Source organism: Triticum urartu, chromosome 4, assembly GCF_003073215.2.
Source record: "Triticum urartu cultivar G1812 chromosome 4, Tu2.1, whole genome shotgun sequence".
In the NCBI taxonomy this organism is placed as follows: domain Eukaryota; kingdom Viridiplantae; phylum Streptophyta; class Magnoliopsida; order Poales; family Poaceae; genus Triticum; species Triticum urartu.
Genome location: NC_053025.1, coordinates 420,093,302 through 420,109,109, shown reverse-complemented (window position 1 = coordinate 420,109,109; position 15,808 = coordinate 420,093,302). Strand labels below are relative to the sequence as shown.

Genomic DNA, 15,808 nt, shown 5'->3' with positions numbered 1-15,808 from the left:
TGGTATTCTTTTGACCGGAGATGGCAAATTCTGTGGATATATTACACTGTTAACAGATGGTGTGGGTGTTATATGGAGCTACCAAATGTTGATACTGAAATTTTCCTCTATTATTGAGCATGCAGACCTTTTGTCTTATTTGATGTCGTGTCCTTGTTTTGTTCTCTCTTGATGATCAGGTCCATTTGGACAAGCCCTGGCTGCTGTAGGATGCTTGAAGGCAAAGAGGTCTTTAAGAATGTAATTCATGTGTAAATTTGCACCAATAACCTCTCCAACTGTGGAATATAATCTATTTTCGTTCCTCCGACTTCAGCAGGTCTCCTGAAATATTGCATAATATTGATTTTTCGCTGAGATGGTAAGGCTGGTATGTTGCTACGCCATGCACAAATAAAATGATCTTACACATTCGCCTGAACTGGATTTTGCTTATTGCATTGGCATCCTGCTATTGATGGCCAATGTACAAAATATGGTTTGGAATAAGATTGCTGCCCATCTTTCATGTTCATCTACTCGTGGTCTTTTCTATCACCAAGATGTTTGGTAACTTGTTTATGGCCATGCTGCATATATTTATACTATGATGATTTGAGAGCTCTGCCCTCTGTCACCGTGTGTGTGTTCCTACCCTAATCGCCTAATCCATTCTTATTGTGTACTAGTACTATGTAGCATAATAATAGGGTAAGGAATGTATTCATTGCTTTTGAAGGTACAAGATGCTGCAGTGTCTCAACAGAAATAACATGAGAGTTTGCAGAAATGAACTCTGCCTTCTGAATTAGCAGTGGTATTTCATTTCAATTGAACTAAGAAAATCTTGGCCACATCCCACATGCAAGTATCTGGTGCTCTAGCATGCGTGTAGATGGGAAAAAACATGTGTATCATATTAGTTCTTTGAGGTAAGATCAATTGTCTTCCACTGATCCATTTACAAAAAATGGAAGAATCTGATAGAACCGAATCTCCCTGCATCTATGTCTTCGGAAATGTATGCATCTTGGCACTCGGTGCTGCAGGACTGGAGATCAGCACAGGCCGTCTTTTGCTCCACAACGCCGGGGGCCCAGGAAGAAAGCGCCTCTGAACGCAGCGCAAGGGGCTTGTTCTTGCTCTCCGAAGGCGTGCCGCGTGGCGCCGCACTCGAAGAAGGCGAGCTCGCATTGGCTCCCGGCTCCTGAGCCCCGGATGAATCAAAGCAGATGGAGACTGCCTTTCCAGATGCGGTCTGCAGCTGGAACTCTGTGGGAGTGAGGGCAAGGAAGGCGCTGTTGCATGAGTGCTCGTTGTAGTATGTGACTTGGTACAATGGGGGGTCGCTGTGATCTTTCTGCTGAATCTGCTTGGTGGCCGGGCAGTTCATGTTGTCTTTGTAGGTGCATCTGTAGTAGTACCTGTGGCAGGATAGAAAGAAGAAGACGAATCTTCTGTGAGTAAATCGAAGAACTGAGGCTTCTTCTCATATATTGGTAAGTTTGTTACACTGTGCATCCCTATGGTAGATTTGGATGAGAAGAATGAAAAGACCACCCAGGAATCATGAGAGAGAGGCCGGTAAAAGACTTGTGATGTGCCTAGACGAGGCGCTAGATACTAATGGTTTTTTTGGGAGCACATGCAGATGCAGATCACCAAATGAGGATGAGGACGAGGAGACCAAAGGCGGGATACGAACCTGGGAAAGTTGCAGTTGTTGATCTTCTTCTCGCCGTACTTCCTCCATTGGTGGCCGTCGTTGTGCGGCGCAAAGGTATCCACCTTCCTCATGCGCTTCTCTTTCCTGCAAGTTTGTTTCATTTCAGAAACAAATCAAGAGAGGTTACTCCGATTGAACTGACCGCGCGCGCGCGCGCGCACACACACACACACACATATATATAGAGAGAGAGAAAAGAAAGATGCAAAGAAGCAGAAAACTGACCTTGATCCATGGCCTAGAAGGTGTGATTGATTTGGGCTCGGCACGGGAGACATTGTTTCCCAGTCCCAGAGCAAGAAAGGAAGCGCGGAGGAGAGGAGAGGAAGAAGAAAGGAAAAGAAAGGTATGAGGAGCTAGCCTTAATCAGAAGCGTACTAGAGCAGGGCGCCCCTTTTAGCTTAACGTCAAGACCTCTATAATTGAGTCCCTGATGCAGCGCATGGATTATAAAACTCCCCCTCCCCCTCATAAACTGAGACCGGCAAGGGAGGAGGGAGAGATGCAAAGATAATCTTGTCCTCCCTCCCTCCCTACCCGGCTCCCAGTCCCAGAGGGCAGAGGAGCAGAGCGTATCGCTATCACGTGCTCCCCCGCACCGACGGGCCGCCCGCGACCCCGAGAAATTTCTCCGCACCTTCTTGGGCGAAAGCCCTACAAGTGGCCTCGGGTGATGTGTTCCGGCCCTTTTTTTATGGCGCCAAGCACTGTCATCGATCTCGCAACTGGGTCTAACAATAATAACCCCCCCTTCCCCCTCCGTTGATCGGGACTCGCCCGCCTATATTGTATTCGGCCGGACCGGTTCAAATCTTGTCCAAAATGGAAGTTTGGTAGCGCCCGGCGATTAAACTAGTCGCCGGATTCTTCTTGGCTCGCGGAGGCCGGGAATCGTCTCGTTGCTTGGGAGGGGAGACTAGCTGATACCTAACGCACATCCACGGTTTGCACGGTTTTTTTTATAAGACCCGCACTGCCGCACAGCCAACTTGAGGCCGGAAGGAATCTCTAAAGCTCCCCCCTAAATTAGGACCCCGCCCCCCCAAACATGAGATCATCCCTGAGGTTTTCTCCTCCTCCCAACTGCAACTGGATGGATGCCTGGTCACCCCCACCATTATGTTATGCTGCAAATGCAAATCGCCCTCTGCTCTGCATCACCATGCCGCTCTGGCTCGTCGATGCGTCGGGTACTCGCGTCGGGTCTTCCCAACCAGTAAAAGCATCTCTTGCCGTTCTCCTCCTCTGTAGAAATAGGAGTAATATACTCCTATGTTTCTTTTCTGAGAGCTCTGAAATAGTATTCTCTTGTGAAATGTTGACTGGCAAGCCAGGCACAGCACCATGTCCATGTTATTGTTTCCAGCCAGAATGGCAACCATGACCTACTACAACTATTCTCCTGGTTTTCTTTTCTTTTCTTCTCCATATAATAAAATGATAATAAAAAAAACGGGGTGTTGATCCTTGACCATGTACTCCTCCAAGACAGCTCACAAATGCCGCAAGGTCAAAGAATTCAAAGAGAAGGAAACCAAGTGTTACCAGATCACATACTTTATTCCTCGCGGGAAGAAAAGATCACATTGTTTATTCTACCAGCATGTTACTATAATTAAGACCTGCTTAGCCAAAGCTCTGACCTTTTAACCCATTTCCTCCCCCCCTGTAGTAATTTACAAACACTATGAGGCGGGGACACGTAGCCCCTTTTTTAATTGCCTTCTTCTAGAAGTAGGACAGGTAACGCCTTCTCATTGGCCGTTCGGCAGAGAGGGGGAAGGGGGATGCATGCCATCCAGATCTTGGCTTATTCATTGACTTTGCACACTATTTTTATTTTCGCAGTATAGTAAATGTCCAGCTAATTGAGTTGGTTACCAACTAAAATAGGGCGTCACAGTCCTGATGAGAAAACAGATAAAATAAGCCGTAGAAGTGTGGCCACAATGAAGTACACGATTAACAATCCAGAGCCAAGAGATAGAAAAAGTGTGCAAGTGCGGCGCGTCGACGTTCAGACCTGCAAATATCAGCGAACGCCATAGACTCATTGTTAAATTAATACAGTGTAACTACCCAAAAAACATGGAAATAAATACGCAGGAGTAGTTTTTTTTTTTGCCGGGAATAAATACGGAGTAGTTATCCAAATATACAGTACATGGTTAGGCACTAAAACCTACTCCACCAAAGGATATATATGTTGCGGCACATGGATATAGTCTTTGAAACCCAACTTTGACGTCTTTAGTGTATTGGTTTGTGAAAGCAATTTAGAAATGTCACAATTCTAGAATACACCTTTTTCATTTTGATCAGTCAAAGTGATCCTTTTTATGTATCAATAGTCAAAGGGAGATATTTGACTACACATTGTTGGGTCATCCCCCCCCCCCTCCCCCCCTGGCTGTACCGGATATTGCGGTGGTAATCGATTCTGATATATTTCAATAACATTTTGTTGTATGAGACATGAATATTTCGATAAGTAATATAAAAACTATAACTTAGAATACATATGATATTTTTTATTATTATTGTGAGGTTGTAAAATATTTATTATACATAAGTACATAATATTACATGCATAGTTGCATGTTGAGGTAGACTTTTTCAACCATAGCTGCATGATATGATGAACCTTTTCCCATAAATGATTGCATGTTGAGATAAATAAATTAATGAAGATCATCTATCATTTCTTTAATTTTGATCTTGTATAACCAACAAGACAACAGATGATTATACATCTAAAATTCAATCTAGTTTCGCCTCTCTATATAAGAAATATTACTATTCCATGGTAATGCATGGGATGAAGTGGTCATCTTGTTATCTTTTAGAGATATGGGAAATTAATATATATGGTTCATTTTATATATATACTCCTCTTCATTGTTGACAGTTGTTGTTCTAGTGCACTGGTCTCATGGAGCCTTACCACGACGCCTCTCCGACGGTTTAGTACAACAAGTTTGGCCCAGCTCCAGTGAGGGAGGGATGATGACGATGGCGCGCCATTGGCTCATGCCGGTGTTTGTAGTCGTCGCTAGGTGTTCTACGAACATGGATGTAATCTTTATTATTTCTATGCCCTCGGTACTGCCATGGCATGATGAGTACTCCCTTCGTCCTTGAAAGAGTGTATTTCTAACTTTGTTGGAGGGTCATACTATCTCAAAGTTTGATCGAGTTTGTGTAAATATATGTCAATGCTTATGAAACCAAATAGTTATATGACGAAAATATATTTTGTCATGAATCTAGTGCTACTAATTTGATGGCATAAATGCTGGTCTATTACTGTATAAATACAATCAAATATAAAAAAATTTAACTTTTCAAGAAAGTTGGAAGTACACTCTTTTAAAGACGGAGGGAGTAGACAAAAAATTTCCTCGCAAAGAAAAGGAAGACTCTGAATTGCTTTGAGAAAGATTGAAACAAGATACAAGCATCGACCTTTAGTAAAAGAACTTGAAATGTCCGGTCCGAGTATAGTAATGCTTGCTAGTCCTAGTAAAACTTTGTAGAAGTAAATTAACACTGGGTTGTGAGCCGCCGGCACTAGAGCCAAACACCAGACGGCAAAGTTTTGGTTAGAGAATAGCGCCAAACCGCATAATATCTCGTGTTAAATGATTGTACGAACCAGGGCACATTTCTTAGCTCAGTCGTTACTTATGTGGAAGGTAGCACTTGTTATTCGCTGATTGGTCTTTGTTAAGAAGTGACCCCACTTTTTCGAGTCAAAATAAACTAAATCTCTGAGTGGCGCAAGCCGGCAAGTCTGGTCGCCAATAAAAAGTAGGGAGTATTCGTCATCGCTTCTTCATCCATCCATTAACTAAGACAGGGACGAGAAGATTGAAACTTTCTTGAGCTGCTCTGCTTTTTCTTCAGCAAATTGATGTGCTTCTAGCTGGAACTCAGTAGAGTATTTGTTTAGGAAGTCTCTAGGGCGGACGGAGACGGACCACCGTTGGTCAGAGTAAATTAGATTGGGCAGTAGCTCGAAATGTCTTTCCTGGGACTGGGAGGCTAGAACTGGGAAAAAAGCAACAGAAAAGAAATGCCGACAATCCTGTTGGCGCCCATGGTTAACTTTTCCGGTTGGGCGGATTAGTCATGCGTGATAAGGTGGCCGGTGCTCAGTGTTAGCAGCTCTTCTTCCCACGTCGTCACCACACCTCCGGTTTATTCATTCCTTTATTTAAAATGCCGTCAAACTTTTCATCCAGGAACAACAACAAATGTGTGTCAATGTTTCGTTTCTTTATCCAGTGTTTTTCTTTCATTTGTCCTGCACGTTTCATTTCAATGTGAGCAATCCTACAGAACAAAATCTCGAAATGGTCTCAATGTGAGCAAAGCTTATCTTAGTTCTGTAGGATTTTGGTTCGTTTGAGGACATGTACAATGGAGGCATCACCATGCATATGCCCCAGTGAATCCACGCAAGTCTGAAGGAATGAAACCACCGTCTTGCAATATTCTGGGCATCGGAGGCACTAGTCTGTGGTCCAGATTTTCCAGTGACTCTGTTCCTTTCCTACGTCAAGCACACCGGGGCTTCTCTTGCTTTTTTGGTGCATACTCCTCTTTTCTCTTCTCTCTCTTTGCTTTTCACATGAGGAGGCTGGCTCTTCTGCAAGCATCACCTTTGGTCTGCAGGCAACACCTTTCGCTGAGCTGGGCTCGTTAAGATAGACGTGGCAGCTGGGGCACTAGTCCATGCTGGAGCATTGGCCATGCCCTGATTGCATCACAGAAAAAACAAAGGATTTTTTAAGGAGGTTTGAGTGGATGCTAATTTTTTTATAAAATATAATGCAAAGGAGTCCTTAGGGAAAATTCATATAGGATTCAATCAACACAGGAAGAACTCCTAAGAATTCCAATCCTATAAAATTCATATAAAATCCTTTATACCAAAGGAACTCTGAAAATGAAGATGGGCATTGAGCAATTGAGAGTGAACAAAAGCTTCTTTTTTTGGAATCAATTCTAATAGGCTTACTCGTGACGCGTCGGTCGCGCACGCGCATGCTATGCGTCACAGTGGGTCCTTCGCACATTCCCCCTTTTCGCTCTTTTCTCCCACCACCCCGTGGTCGCATCCCCCCATTCCCCATTCTCCTCTTCTTCTTTCCACCAGCGGCCAGCGTTTGCTCCCAATCCGCACGCGCGGCCGATGTTATGAGAGGTTCCCACCACCCACCCAACGCGAGGGCCACTAGCGATGCTATGTAGGGAGGCACTTAGGATGCGAGGAGAAGCCTGCGGGCATAGGTCGTAGGGGGATCCATACCCACCATGACGTGATAAAGGGCGGGAGGAGGGGTGATGCTACTTTAGGAGGCAAACCATTGTTTGCTACAATGACGGCGGCTCGCCAAGGTATGAGATGTTGGTTGCGATACTACTAGGGATGCCATGCCCTCTGACAAAGACGGAAGAGTGAGCTTGCTGCGGTGGCTGCGACCACCCCACCACAAAAAAAACACTCATGTGTTGGTACGTGTTTGTCATAGTAGGTCATGTTTTCTCTCGTGCATGTACATCCATAATGATTTTATGACAGAATCAAGATAGCCATACCTATTGAAAGGATCGATATGGTTGACTAGATGGGGGTGAATAGGCTAGCAATTTTTAGTTTTTCTTGACAAATTGGGTAAAGCAACAAATAGGTTGTCTAGATATGCAACTAGGTGAACAACCTATATGATGCTAACAAAGGAAACAACACAAGCAAGAAAGGAGTATAACACAAGTAAAGCTTGCACAAAGTAAAGGTAAGAGATAACCATGAGTGGAGACGAGGATGTGTTACCGAAGTTCCTTCCCTTTGAGGGGAAGTACGTTTCCATTGGAGCGGTGTGGAGGCACAATGCTCCCCAAGAAGCCACTAGGACCACCGTATTCTCCTCACACCCTCACACAATGCGAGATGGCGTGATTCCACTAGTGGTGCCCTTGAATGCGGCGACCGAACCTTTACAAACAAGGTTGGGGTAATCTCCACAACCGAGTTAGAGGCTCCCAACAACACCACGAAGCTTCACCATAATGGAATGTGGCTCCGAGGTGACCTCAACTGTACAGGCTGCTCAAACACCCAAGAGTAACAAGATCCGCAAGGGATTAGTGGGGGAATCAAATTTCTCTTGGTGGAAATGTAGATCGGGGCCTTCTCAACCAATCCCTAAAAAATCAACAATTTGATTGGCTAGCGAGAGAGATCGGGCGAAAATGAGCTTTGGAACAACAATGGAGTTTGGGGAGGAAGAGGTAAGCCTTCTAGAGGAAGAATACCCCCTTTATATAGCGGGGGACAAATCCAACCGTTATGTAGCCCTCAGCCTGCACATAGGTGGTACTACCGCTCGGGGAGCCGTACTACCACCCAAACGGTAGTGACAGGAAGTAAGTGCAATGACATGATACGTCTCCAACGTATATATAATTTTTGATTGTTCCATGTTGTTTTATTATCAATCTTGGATGTTTTATAATTATTTTATATCATTTTTTTGGTACTAACCTATTGACATAGTGCCCAGTGCCAGTTCCTGGTTTTTCCATGTTTTTTACATCGCATGAAATCAATATCAAACAGAGTCCAAATGGAACGAAACTTTACGATGATTTTTTATGGGGGCCAAAAGGAAGCAGATGGGCCCTGGTTGCACCTGGGGTGCCCCGAGAGGGGCACAACCCACCAGGGCCCTGGCGCGCCCCGGTGGGTTGTGCCCACCTCGGGTGCCCCCCCGGACCGCCTCTTTGCTCTATAAATACCCAAATATTCCCAAAACCCTAGGTGAGTCGACGAAATATTCATCCAGCCGCCGCAGAGTCCAGAAACACCAGATCCAATCTAGACACTGTCACGGAGGGGTTCACCACTTCCATTGGTGCCTCTCCGATGATGCGTGAGTAGTTCTTTGTAGACCTTCGGGTCCGTAGTTAGTAGCTAGATGGCTTCATCTCTCTCTCTCTTGATTCTCAATACAATGGTCTCTTGGAGATCCATATGATGTAACTCTTTTGCGGTGTGTTTGTTGGATCGATGAACTTCGAGTTTATGATAAGATCTATGTTTTTATATCCATGAAAAAATTTGAGTTTCTTTGATCTCTTTTATGCATGATATCTTATAGCCTCGTATTTATTCTCCGATATTTGGGTTTTGTCTGGCCAACTCGATCTATTTATCTTGCAATGGGAAGAGGTGCCCGGTAGTGGGTTCGATCTTACGGTGTTTGATCCCAGTGACAGAAAGGGAACCGACACATATGTATCGTTGCTACTAAGGATAAAAAGACGAGATCTATATCTACCGCCATATAGATAAACGGATCTTGTCTACATCATGTCATCGTTCTTATTGCATTACTCTGTTTTTTCATGAACTTAATACACTAGATGCATGTTGGATAGCGGTCGATGTGTGGAGTAATAGTAGTAGATGCAGGCAGGAGTCGGTCTACTAATCTTGGACGTGATGCCTATGTAATATCGTCATAATTATTTGAAATTCTATCAATTGCCCAACAGTAATTTGTTTTACCCACCGTTTGCTATTTTTCTTGAGAGAAGCCACTAGTGAAACCTACAGCCCCCGGGTCTTATTTCTCATATATTTGCCTTTGCGGTCTACTTTTTCCTTACTTTTATTTTTAGATCTATTAAACCAATAATACAAAAACACTTTGCTACACTTTATTTTATTTGCGATCTATTTATCCAATCTATTACAATCTTTTTACCGTCACACATCAATTTCTGGTGCCGTTACCCGAAAGGGATTGACAACCCCTTTAACACGTCGGGTTGCAAGGTGTTGTTATTTGTGTGCAGGGGTTGTTTACGTTGTGTTGCTTGGTTTTCGTACTGGTCCTATAACCTTGGTTTCATAACTAAGAGAAATACCTACCGTCGATGTGCTGCATCATCCCTCCCTCTCCAGGGAAATACTGACGTAGTTCCAGCTGCCATCAAGGAGAATTTCTGGCGCTGTTGCCGAGGAACATCTTCAACATAACCAGGTTCCTAATCACAAATCTCATCTCCTTGCAATTTACATTATTTTTCATTTGCGTCTCGTTTTCCTCTCCCCCACTTCACAAAAATTTGCCATTTTATTCGCCTCTCTTTTTCCGTTCACCATTTTCTTGCCGGATCTGTTTTTGAGTGCAATCTTGTTGTGTGGTCATCATGACTCAAGAGAACATCAAGTTATGTGATTTCTCAAATACCAATAACAATGATTTTATTGGCACTCCGCTTGCTCCTCCCGCCACTAGTGCGGAGACTTGTGATATTAATACTGCTTTGCTGAATCTTGTTATGAAAGACCAATTTTCCGCTACTCCTAATAAGGATGTCGCGTCCTATCTTAATACCTTCGTGGAATTGTGCGATATGCAAAAGAAAAAAGATGTGGACAATGATGTGGTCAAGATGAAATTATTTCCGTTTTCCTTGCGTGATTCTGCAAAAATCTGGTTCTCTTATTTGCCTCGTAATAGTATCGATTCTTGGAATAAGTGCAAAGATGCTTTTATCACTAAGTATTTTCCTCCCGCAAAAATTATTTCCCTTAGAACCCAGATCATGAATTTCAAGCAACTTGAACATGAGCATGTTGCGCAATCTTGGGAAAGGATGAAAATGATGCTGAGGAATTGCCCAACTCATGGGTTAAATCTTTGGATGATCATACAAAAAAATTATGAGGGATTGAATTTTGTTTCTCATAATCTTTTAGTTCCGCTGCGGGTGGTACTTTTATGGGAATTACTTTGGGTGAAGCCACCAAATTTCTTGATAATATTATGGCAAATTATTCTCAATGGCATACCGAAAGAGCTCCTACTAGTAAAAAGATTAATTCGGTTGAAGAAATTTCTTCTTTGAGTGATAAAGTTGATGCTCTTATGAAATTGGTTGCTATTAAAATGCCTTTGTCTTTTTGATTGAGCAAAATAGTGATGCCATTGATGTGAATTTTATCTCTAGAAATAATTTCAACAACAATGCTTATAGAGGTAATTTTAATCCTAGGCCTTTTCCTAGTGATTCCTCTAATAATTATGGTAATTCCTATGGAAATCAATATTATAATAATAATAGGAACACCTCTGATCTTGAAAATAATATTAAAGAATTTATCAACACACAAAAAGTTTTCAACAATTCCATAGAAGAAAAGTTGAAAAAATTGATGATTTGTCTAGAAGTGTTGATAGAATTGTTCATGATGTGGAAAATCTCAAGATGAATTTTTTTGTGCCTAAAGTAGATGAATCAATTAAAGTTGTTTATGTTTCTATGGATGAAAGTAAGAAAAGAACTGCTATGCTTAGAGCTAAAAGAGAATTTTTGGAAAAAGCTTTTTCTAGTGATTATTCTTGCAAAAGTGATAAAGATCTTAAAATGATTGGTGTTTCTTCTATTGATTCCTTGTTTAGTAAAGTTAAGAATGATAAAAGGGACTGGAGAAGAGTCAACTTTAGGTAGAAGGCATCCCGATATTTCGGAGGGTGAAAATATTGTTGAGAAAATTGATGAAAGTGGGTTTGAAGAGGTCAGAACTTTAGCTAGTGATGCACCCACTATTTTGGATTACAAAGACTTTAATTATGATAGTTGCTCTTTGATTGATTGTATTTATTTGTTGCAATCCATGATAAATTCACCCCATGCTTATGAACAAAATAAAGCTTTTACTAAACATATTGTTGATGCCATAATGAAAAATCTTGAAGAAAAATTGGAATTAGAAGTCTCAATTCCTAGAAAATTGCATGATGAGTGGGAACCTACTATCAAAGTCAAGATTAAAAATTATGAGTGGTTTGCTTTGTGTGACTTGGGTGCTAGTGTTTCTACAATTCCGAAATCTTTATGTGATGTGCTTGGTCTTACCAATCTTGAAGAATGTTCCTTGAATTTGCACTTGGCGGATTCCACTATTAAATAGCCTATGGGAAGAATTAATGATGTTCTTATTCTTGAAAATAGGAATTATGTGCCCATAGATTTTATTGTTCTTGATATTGATTGCAATCCGTCTTGTCCAATTATTCTTGGTAGACCATTTTTACGCACTATTGGTGCCGTGATTGATATGAAAGAAGGCAATATTAAGTTACAATTTCTTTTGAGGAAGGGTATGAAACACTTTCCTAGAACTAGAATTAATCCACCTTATGAATCAATCATGAGGGCATCTTATGGATCTCGAACCAAAGATGACAAAACTTAGATCCTTGCTTTATGCCTAGCTAAGGGCGTAAAACTATAGTGCTTGTTGGGAGGCAACCCAATGAATAAATTTATTTTTGCTTGTTGCTTTATGTTCTTGTGTGTTTACACAATTATGCTACTGTTATGATTGTGTTTTTTATGTTTTAATTAGTGTTTGTGCCAAGTAAAGCCTTTAGGATCTTCTTGGGCAATAGTTGTTTGATCTTGCTGAAAAAACAGAAAGTTTGCGCTCACGAAATTAATTTTAATTTTTTACCAGAGGGCAATAAAATACGCATTCCAATTGCAGTAGATCAATATACAAATTTCTCAGGTCTTCCTATTTTTTCAGAGTTTTTTGAGTTACATAAGTATTCGAAATAGTCAGATGGCTACAGACTGTTCTGTTTTGACAGATTCTGTTTTCTTTGTGTTGTGTGCTTATTTTGATGGCTCTATGGTTTTCTTTGATGAGTTTTTGCCATAGAAAAGTTGGAATACAGTAGATATAATACAAAAACAAAATATGAATTGGTTTGATACAACACTTATAGTAGTGGTTTATTATTCTTATACTAACGGATCTCACGAAGGCTTTGTTGAGTTTTGTGTGATTGAAGTTTTCAAGTTTTGGGTTATCTTACGATGGATGAAGGAAGGATGTAAGAGCCTAAGCTTGGGGATGCCCCGACATCCCAAGCTATTATCCAAGAATGAGCAACCAATTAAGCTTGGGGATGCCCCCGAGTGGCATCCCCACTTTCTTCCAACAACTATCGGTATTTTACTCGAGACTATATTTTTATTCGTCACATGATATGTGTTTTGCTTGGAGCGTCTTGTATGATGTGTCTTTGCTTGTTTTATTTTGTGTTTTAAGTTATCAATCCTTGCTGGACACACCTATTTGAGAGAGCCAAAATTATGTCATGACTTGTTATAATTGCTCTCTATGCTTCACTTAAATCTTTTATGAGCTAGGACTTGCTCTAGTGCTTCACTTATACCTTTTTGAGCACAGTGTGCTTTGTTATTTTTGAAGAAATGCTATCTTGCTTCACTTAGATTTGTTTGAGAGTTAGTAAAATTTTGAAGAAATTCTCTCTTGCTTCACTTAAATATTTTGAGAGAAAGAAAATTTGTTATGCTCATGATCTTCACTTATATTTGGTTGAGCTTATGAAAAGCAACTCATGAGAATTAGTCCCAAAGTGATAGATATCCAACAAGGATAAAGAAAAAGGAAATGTCATGAACATCATTGGACAAAATAAACTTGATTCTTAGTAATAGTTTTGAGATATGATGATGTGATATGTGAGTTATGTTGATGAGTAATTGTGTTCTAGTAAGAATATTGGTGTTAAGGTTTGTGATCCCCTATGCAAGTATGAAAGTTAATAGTCATGCAATGAAAATTATATCCTACTTGTGGTGCATTATTCGGTGTTAATTATGCTTAATGCTTGCTTATGAGATTATTCGTTTCTTGGTTGGTCGCTTCCCAATCTTTTGCTAGCCTTCATTTTGCACTAAGTATGACCTCTACTTGTGCATCCAAAATCCTTTAAACCAGTTTTGCCACATGAGTCCACTATATCTACCTATATGTGGTATTTTTTTGCCGTTCTAAGAAAATTTGCATGTGCCATCTCTAGTTTTCAAAATAAACTTCTTTTCTGTGTGTTTGTTTCGCTCGCGGAGCGGTGAGGGGTGGCTAATATTTTCCATGTTAGATGTGTTATTCTCAAGATGAGTGTTTATTCACTTGTCATTGCACAAGAGTACGACAAAGGTATTAGGGATGCCCAATACAGAAATGCAAAAAAGAAATGAATTTACTTTATGTTTTCAAATAATAAATTCCTTGGAATATGGAGGGCACTCGTGGATACGGTTAGCCATGGAAAGTGAAAGTTATGGTGGAAAAAGGAATAAGCTTTATTTTCTATTTGGGAACCGCCTATGATATATTTATGCATGGAAAGTATTGGGAACTCTAAGTCGTTTTCGTTGGTGGGATGGATACACCTCCCAAAGTGTTTTTATCTCAAATTTTTTGCTTTGAGCTCTGGCACCTCTACAAATCCCTACTTCCCTCTGCGAAGGGACTTTCTTTTACTTTATGCAATTTTTATTTTGAAATTTGAGTCTCCATCTTCTCTCATAAAAAGCACCAACTAGGAGGAAATATGATTGTGCTCAAGTATTGGGTGTAGTTAATATTCGAGTGTGTTTCATGAATGGATCAATGTTTGAGCATGATGGGCTAGGGATAACTTATTTTAGGATTGATATTTTGAAAGACATGGTTGCTTGTTGATATGCTTGAGTATCTAAATTATTATGTCAAAACAATACTATTGCTTTGAATCACATAAAAGTCCAAATGTCCATGCTATAAAGAAAAGAATATGATATGACTTGATGAACAACACTCCACATCAAAAATTCTATTTTTATCACTTACTTACTCGAGGACGAGTAGGAGTTAAGCTTGGGGATGCTTATACGTCTCCAACGTATCTATAATTTTTGATTGTTCCATGCTGTTTTATTATCAATCTTGGATGTTTTATAATCATTTTATAGTCATTTTATATCTTTTTTGGTACTAACCTATTGACATAGTGCCCAGTGCCAGTTCCTGTTTTTTCACATGTTTTTTACATCATAGGAAATCAATATCAAACGGAGTCCAAATGGCATGAAACATTATGATGATTTTTTATGGGCCAAAAGGAAGCAGATGGGCCTTGGTTGCACCTGGGGGGGTGCCCCGAGGGGGGGGGGCACAACCCACCAGGGCGCGCCAGGAGGCCCTGGCCCGCCCCGGTGGGCTCTGCCCACCTCTGGTGCCCCCGGACCGCCTCTTTGCTCTATAAATACCCAAATATTCCCAAAACCCTAGGTGAGTCGACGAAATATTCATCTAGCCGTCGTAGAGTCCAGAAACACCAGATGCAATCTAGTCACCATCACAGAGGGGTTCACCACTTCCATTGGTGCCTCTCTGATGATGCGTGAATAGTTCTTTGTAGACCTTCGGGTCTGTAGTTAGTAGCTAGATGGCTTCATCTCTCTCTCTCTCTCTCTCTCTCTTGATTCTCAAGACAATGGTCTCTTGGAGATCCATATGATGTAACTCTTTTGCGGTGTGTCTGTTGGGATCGATGAACTTCGAGTTTATGATCAGATCTATGTTTTTATATCCATGAAAGTATTTGAGTTTCTTTGATCTCTTTTATGCATGATCTCTTATAGCCTCGTATTTCTTCTCCGATATTTGGGTTTTGTCTGGCCAACTCGATCTATTTATCTTGCAATGAGAAGAGGTTCTCGGTAGTGGGTTCGATCTTACGGTGCTTGATCCTAGTGACAGAAAGGGAACCAACGCGTATGTATCATTGCTACTAAGGATAAAAAGATGAGATCTATATCTACCGCCATATAGATAAACGGATCTTGTCTACATCATGTCATCATTCTTATTGCATTACTCCGTTTTTTCATGAACTTAATACACTAGATGCATGCTGGATAGTGGTCGATGTGTGGAGTAATAGTAGTAGATGCAGGCAGGAGTCGGTCTACTAATCTTGGACGTGATGCCTATGTAATATCGTCATAATTATTTGAAGTTCTATCAATTTCCCAACAGTAATTTGTTTACCCACCATTTCCTATTTTTCTTGAGAGAAGCCATTAGTGAAACCTACGGCCCCCGGGTCTTATTTCTCATATATTTGCCTTTGCGATCTACTTTTTCCTTACTTTTATTTTCAGATCTATTAAACCAAAAATACAAAAACACTTTGCCGCACTTTATTTTATTTGCGATCTATT

At 41.0% G+C, this 15,808-nt stretch overlaps 1 protein-coding gene across 1 annotated transcript; it reads right to left on the bottom strand.

Moving 5' to 3' along the window:
* Nucleotides 1-675: 675 nt before the first annotated feature.
* On the bottom strand, nt 676-2,329 carry LOC125551847 (transcription factor WRKY19-like). The gene is made up of 3 exons (XM_048715216.1): nt 1,931-2,329; nt 1,685-1,789; nt 676-1,403 (listed from the first exon to the last, which is right to left on the bottom strand). Exons 1-3 carry the CDS (start codon nt 1,981-1,983, stop codon nt 941-943), a joined length of 621 nt encoding a protein of 206 aa, XP_048571173.1. The 5' UTR covers nt 1,984-2,329; the 3' UTR covers nt 676-940.
* Nucleotides 2,330-15,808: the final 13,479 nt, after the last annotated feature.

Bases quoted from the DNA above. Each gene is read 5' to 3' on its own strand.
- LOC125551847 (XM_048715216.1), bottom strand. From the start codon at position 1,983: ATGTCTCCCGTGCCGAGCCCAAATCAATCACACCTTCTAGGCCATGGA. The intron at 1,790-1,930 runs GTCAGTTTTCTG...ACAAACTTGCAG, and splicing joins CTTCTAGGCCATGGATCAAG to GAAAGAGAAGCGCATGAGGA. The intron at 1,404-1,684 runs GTTCGTATCCCG...ATCCTGCCACAG, and splicing joins AACAACTGCAACTTTCCCAG to GTACTACTACAGATGCACCT.